Source organism: Trichechus manatus, unplaced genomic scaffold, assembly GCF_000243295.1.
Source record: "Trichechus manatus latirostris isolate Lorelei unplaced genomic scaffold, TriManLat1.0 scaffold00044, whole genome shotgun sequence".
Taxonomy (NCBI): domain Eukaryota; kingdom Metazoa; phylum Chordata; class Mammalia; order Sirenia; family Trichechidae; genus Trichechus; species Trichechus manatus.
In genome coordinates this window covers 8,309,362-8,315,987 of record NW_004443980.1, presented here as the reverse complement: position 1 = coordinate 8,315,987, position 6,626 = coordinate 8,309,362, and the positions used below count along the sequence as shown (strand labels likewise).

The window sequence follows — 6,626 nt, the reverse complement described above, 5'->3', positions numbered from 1 at the left end:
GTGAGAATAGCAGCACAACTGGAAGAATGTAATCGATGTCACTGAGTTGTACATGTAGAAACTTTCGAAATGGTGTAACTTTGGCTATGTATATTTTCACCAAGAAAAAGGTCCTCTGAGGTCGAGAAGGGAGAGTGTTGACATGCTGTGGGGTTGTTAAACAATGTCATAAAACAATTTGTGTACTGACTATTTAATGAGAAACCATTTGTTCTGTAAATCTTCATCTAAATTACAATAAAAAAAATTGTGATCAATATAATCTTGTATAACATGCATCCACTTGAATAAGCACAGGAAAGACACAGAAAGAAACGCATACAGTTGTTTAGGGAAATATTATAGCCCATAGGTTACACGGACAGGACGTTTTGCTCTTTTACACATAAGGTTGCTATCAGTCAGAGCCAACTCGAACACAGCTAACAACAACAACAAAGGTTATACAGAAGTTGCAGGAATGGGTTTCCCAGTGAACTGGCCTGGGTTTAAAGCAACACTCTGCCGCACCCTAGCTGGGTGACTATGGACAGTCCCACCCTCCAAAACTCAGTTTCCTCATGGGTAAAATGGGGGTAATAGCACCCACCTCTGTTTTTCTCATACACTCTTTTGAACAATCCACAGTAACATACAATTTACATTGTGACTCAGTACAAACACAAACACATATTTAACTGATGCAAACGTTTCAGAAAACAATGCTCACTCTAAGCTTGTGAACTCTGATACTTGCTATTTTACTTCATTTAAAAAAAAAAACCTCTCAGTACCAATCTGCACCTTGAAAAACCCTGACCTACCTCATGGGGTAACATCTATCACCTCAAATGTCACTTAATAAAAGACAAATATTTTTATTTAGGTGGCAGAAGTATTTTTAAATTTCATTTAATATATTAACATATTTGTTCTTTTTAAAAGTTTCAGCTAAACATCAGTTTCCACTCAGTTACTCAACAAATATTTATAAAGATCTGTTTTAGCCAAGGCACTGTGCTAAGGGCAAATAAGAGTAAGACAGTTTCTCACTCATCAAAGAGTTTAAAATCTCAAGAGGGAACCTAGGCGCCTACACATTTCACCACAAGAAAACCCAGTCGCATGCCATGAACTAAGCGTTCAGAGGCAGGGCTCCACATTACAAAACTCCAGGAGGAAGCATCTGCAGAGAAGACAATGGAGCATTCTGGAACACGGCTTGTTTCATTCTACATAAATGGCACCCCTGCCCCATGATACAAATCAGGGCACAGTCACAATGCTGGTGGTAGGAGAGGCCTTTTGAAGGATCAGAAGGATCAGATGTGCAGTTATTGGGGGAAACCAGCATTCTAGGGGAGCCTAGAACAAGCAAAGGGACGGAGGCAGAAGCTTATGAGAAAAGATCACCAGCAAGTGTAAACTCTGGAGTTTGACAGATGTCCACTGTACAATGTTGGAAATGGCGGGAGATGCCTGTAGGAAAGGCAGGGAGAACCTAGATCACACAGGCTAAAATTTCCAGGACAAAACGTGCTCAGGAAGACAGATGTGTGTAGGATCAACTAGATGAAAGAAGATGAACTAAAGAGAGAAAAAGGCAACAAATATGCATTGAACCCACCAATTTCACTCCGAGGCACATACCCAGAAGACTTGAAAGCAGGGACTCAAACAGTCACTTGTACACCAATATTCACTGCAGCACTATTTACCACAGCCAAAAGGTGGAAACAGCCCAAGTTTCTACCAACAGATGAATGCATAAACAAAATGTGGTCTATACATACCATGGAATATTACTCAGCCATAAAGAGAAACTAAGTCCTGAAAATGTGCCACAACATGAATGAACATTATGCTGAGTGAAAAGAACATAAAAGGACAAATACTGTATGATCCCACTTATATGGAATATTTAGAATAGGCAAATGCATAGAAACCAAAATTTATTAGTGATTACCAGGGGCATGTGGGAGGGAGAAATGGGGAGTACTGTTTAAGGGACACTGAGTTCCTGTTAGGGTGATGAAAAACTTAGAAACAGTGGTAACGGCTGCCCAACATGATGGTCATAATTAATGTCACTGAATTGTACACATAAAAAATGCTGAAGAAGACTGGGTCCAGCACAACTAGATGGTGCCCGGCTACCACCACTGACTGCTCTGACCAGGATCATAATAGAGGGTCCCAGACAGAGCTGTAAAAAAATGTAGAACAAAATTCTAACTCACAAAAAAAGGTCAGACTTACTGGCCTGACAGAGACTGGAGAAACCCCGAGACTATGGCCTCCGGATATCCTTTTAGCTCAGTAATGAAGTCACTCCCAAGGTTCACCATCCAGCCAAAAATTAGACAGCCCCATAAAACAAAACGAGACTAATGGGGCACAACAGTCCAGGGACAAGGACTAGAAGGCAGGAGGGGACAGGAAAACTGGTAATAGGGAACCCAAGGTTGAGAAGGGACAGTGTTGCCATGTCGTGGGGTTGTTAACCAATGTCATAAAACAATATGTGTACTAACTGTTTAATGAGAAACTATTTGTTTTGTAAACCTTCATCTAAATTACAATTAAAAAAATGTTTAAAAAAATGCTGAAGTGGCAGATGTTTTGTTTTATATATATATATTTTACCACAATTTTTAAAAACAAAAATGTATATATGTGAAACGTAAATGCAGTTTTTACATGATGGCTGGCCGGAAGGCTAACACAGCAGTCCAGGTAAAAGCCGGACACAGAGAATGATGAAAGGGACAGCATTACGACTGAGAAGTCAGGACGGGTTTGTCCAGTAACCAGAAACACAGGAGACAGGGCTGCAGCACAAGCAAGAAGAGTCAAACGTCAAATGTGGCATACTAAAATACAAATCGTCCTTTCCCCCACCCACAGCCTCAGAGGGGTGACCCTCCATATCACAGTCCCTAGATTCCCTGTCCACAGCGAACCGGCCAGCTGTGGACACCCAACCAAGTCAGGGCCCCCCCCCCCGGGATGTTCTCCTCTGGAATCCAGACTGGGAGTCCCGCAAGGCTGAGCTGAGCAGGGAGGACCTGGCTGAGAGGTCAGAGGACACCAGAGCTAAAGGCATAGGCTCAGGACAGGCAGAGGAAAGCAGCTGCAGAAACAGGAGAATGGCACAATCGCATGAAGAGAGCAAAGGATGAGAGGCCACAAGTCCCAGGAAAACCAGACACAGGAGCTGTCTGTATACTAGTCAGCTCCTATGGGGTCCAGCTCTACTACCCTCCACTGGGTTCCACGAGAATTTGCTCTCTCCTTTAAAAAAAAATCCCTTTTAATTTGAGCCAGTTAACTCATTCAACAAATATTTATTATGCATCTATTTTGTGCCAGGTGTTTTGCTAGGTACCACACAGAGTGAGTACCTCCCTTGCTGCTAATCAGATTCCCGAATAAGATGCTAGGTAAAAGAAGTCAAGAGGAAAAGCAAGTTTCGGTTTTTAATCATTTTGTGTGGAGGGGATTGTGAGGGAGTGGCAGAGAGATGACTTTGGTTCAGCCACGTTAAGTCAGAGGTTCTGGGGGGCCAATCAGATAGAGCCGTTTAACAGGCCCTAGCCATATAGAGCAAGTGCATAGAAGAGAGGGGTAGGACAGAAAACAGATGTGGGATAGCAACTAAGAGGGGCTCGCTGAAGGTGGTGCAGTGGATAAAGCCCCCCAGGAAGTGAATGTAGAAAAAGAAGAAAAGAGGACTAAAGGCACCACCCACAGCTAGGAAAAGGTAAGCAGATGACAAACCCGAAGGGCAACTCCCAGCTCAGGCATCCCTCCCTCCAGGAAGAACTCTCTGGAGCTCCACAATGAGACAAGCTGCTCCTACTCTGTGACCCGCTGCTCTGGGTACCAGCACCAGTTGCCATCAGGTTGAATCCAACTCACAGCGACCCCATGTGTGTCAGAGTAGAACAGTGCTCCATAGGGCTTTCAATGGCTGACTTCTCAGATGTAGATTGCCAGGCCTTTCTTCCAAGGTGCCTCCAGGAGGACTCAAACCTCCAACCCTTCAGTTAGCAGCCGAGTGTGTTAACTGTCTGCACCACCAAGGACCCAAGTGCTCTGGGTACCGCCTCTGCTATCTGAGTTGTCCCACATGGCTTACGTGGTCACCTGCTCCAGCTTGTATGCTCCTTGAGGGAAGGGGCATCTCAGGTTTACGGCTGTGTTCTCACCGCCTAGCACCTCACATGCTCATTGTTTGAATGAATGAAAGAGGAATACTTGGGGAAAAAAAAGACAGACAATATGTAAGAAGAACTAGGTGATGCTATGCCATAAAATACGAAGGAAGAAGAGAAACAGTCACTGCAAAAAAGAAAAGTAGGATAAAGTTGAAGATTAACAAAAATAATAGCCATGGGATTTGGCAAGCCAATGGAGCATGAACACCAATCCCAATTCAAAGTGGCAGCTATGGTGAGGATCCCACAGATTACTCAGGAAGTTTTAGACAAAGGGTTTAAAGATATATTTCAGGATTTGACAGGAGAAAGGGGATGTGTGTGGAAAATAAAGCATAAAACCTTCCCACATTTGCCCAACTTGCCTTCATAGCCACTGTCTGAACGAGTGGAAGATACAGATTCTTGCTTTACGCTGGCATAAAAGGTCACTTCTGGGTCAGCCGGATCATTTCCCAGTGACCCGCTGACTTTGTCTACACTCCAGTTCTCTGCCTGCTGCTGGCTCAGGATGTTACACTTCATTTTCTCCATTGCTGATATCATCATATCTGCAACATAAAAGTGGGCATTTTCCTGCAGGAAAGAAAAAAAACATCAGTAAAAATACAATCATAATCAAATTTTTTATACTGATGGTATATAAGCTTGAAAAATCAAGAATAAATATATATATAATATATATATTTTTTTTTTTTCCATTTAACTGAGTTATCATAGGTCATTATATGTCTTTTGGTCTACATCTCCCAGAAACTTAACATTTAGTTCAATGTAACCAGCAAACAACCCACGTGGACTTTGCCCAGTCTAGGGTTTTATATCACAAGGGACACATTCCCTTGCTGTGTGTCTGCATTAAAATGTTCTAATCCCTTAAATTGGGATAATTACCTCACAGAGCTATTAGGATTCTGAAGGAGATAAGGAATGTGGGAGCGCTATGTAAATGTGCAGATCTTAAGTAAACAAAAGGAACGGTGGTATTGTTTCTTACATCACCCATCAGTCATGGAAGACTTTCCAGCTGAGCACAGACACTGTCTTAGAGCCATTCCCAGCTAATGTTCCTGGCAGCCACTACCAATTAAACGCTGAAATGAAGTGAAACCTAATTGCGTGCCTCATTAAGGGGAACTTTCTAGATTTAAATCAGAACAATACTATCTAGGGGATTAAGAAACTCTTTGGTTAAACAAAATATGAAGATAACCTTTACCTTTTCTACATCGATGGGGAACAAAAATGCCTCTGGTAAGAAGGAATTCAAAGAAATGGTTCTTCTGTTGACTTGCACAGCACCTGTCAACACAGCAAGTTATCAAAAATGGAGAAAAGGAAGTTCAAAGGTTATGGGGGGGGGAATTCTAAAAAGCAGCTTCTAAATACAAAAGGAAAAAAAGAAGTAGGAAAAACTTATCACAATTATAGAACAAAGTAAAATAACAGAAGAAGAAAGATCCCTCTGGCGGTAGGGGTTCAGACAACTACACCAAGCAGATACTGCCTCAATGATGAGCATGCCTACAAAAGGCTACTGGAGAAATTTGTGAGGTATCTTCAGAGAAGGGATAGGAGAACAATAGGAGTGAAGGAGACTAAGGAGGCAAAGAAGGTAGAAAGAGAAGAAAAAAACAAACCCATTGCCACTGAGTTGATTCTGACCCATGGCAACCCCATGTGTGTCAGAGTAGAACTGTGCTCCCTAAGGTCTTCATGGCTGTGACCTTTTGGAAACAAACTGCCAGACCTTTCTTCCGAGGCACCTCTGGGGTGGGTTCGAACCACCGACTTTTTGGCTAGCAGATGAGTGCTTAACTATTTGTACCACCTAGAGAGTCTTAGAAAGAGAAGAAGATCACGGAGAATGCCTAAAGGAGATGGGGGAAGGAAGGTGAGAAGGAACAGTTCAGAAGCAAGGCCAAAAAGATTATGGGATCATTTTTTCAACTCACTGCAACTGACCAAAACTTCCTGTTTTAGAGAGACAAGGTCCTTCTGAAAAGGTCAGTATTGCTTCTCTAAAATGATCTTCCTCAAAGAAGAACAAACAGCAGAAGGTATATCCTTCTGACTCATGGGTTCCTACATCCTTAAACCACTCCATTACTGGCAATGAACACCACCAAAAGAAAAATGTGTCTGTCATGTGGTATCTTATTGGAGTATTTAGCAAAACATTTTTGTGAGTGCCATAAGAGCTGAGTTGTGCTCACCTGTAAAATTAGAACAGAATAGTACAGGTGCATGGATAGGCAGACTCAATATCGTGAAAATGACAATTCTACCCACAGCAATTTACAAATACAATGCAATCCTGATCCAAATACCAACAGCATTCTTCAAATAGATGGAAAAACTAATCATTAACTTTATATGGAAAGGGAAGAAGCCCCGAATAAGTAAAGCACTACTGAAGAAGAAGAA

The 6,626-nt window shown here is 42.2% G+C and overlaps 1 protein-coding gene across 5 annotated transcripts in view; it reads right to left on the bottom strand.

Moving 5' to 3' along the window:
- The window catches only part of RUBCNL (rubicon like autophagy enhancer), an 84,929-nt gene that overhangs the window by 41,780 nt on the left and 36,523 nt on the right, over positions 1 to 6,626 (bottom strand). For all 5 annotated transcript variants that reach the window (XM_023731586.1, XM_023731587.1, XM_004376638.2 and 2 more), the window contains exons 3-4: positions 5,419 to 5,501; positions 4,565 to 4,775 (exon numbers count right to left, since the gene is read on the bottom strand). In XM_023731586.1, coding sequence (XP_023587354.1) covers positions 4,565 to 4,775; positions 5,419 to 5,501 — 294 coding nt within the window. The remainder of the gene's footprint in view (positions 1 to 4,564; positions 4,776 to 5,418; positions 5,502 to 6,626) is intronic.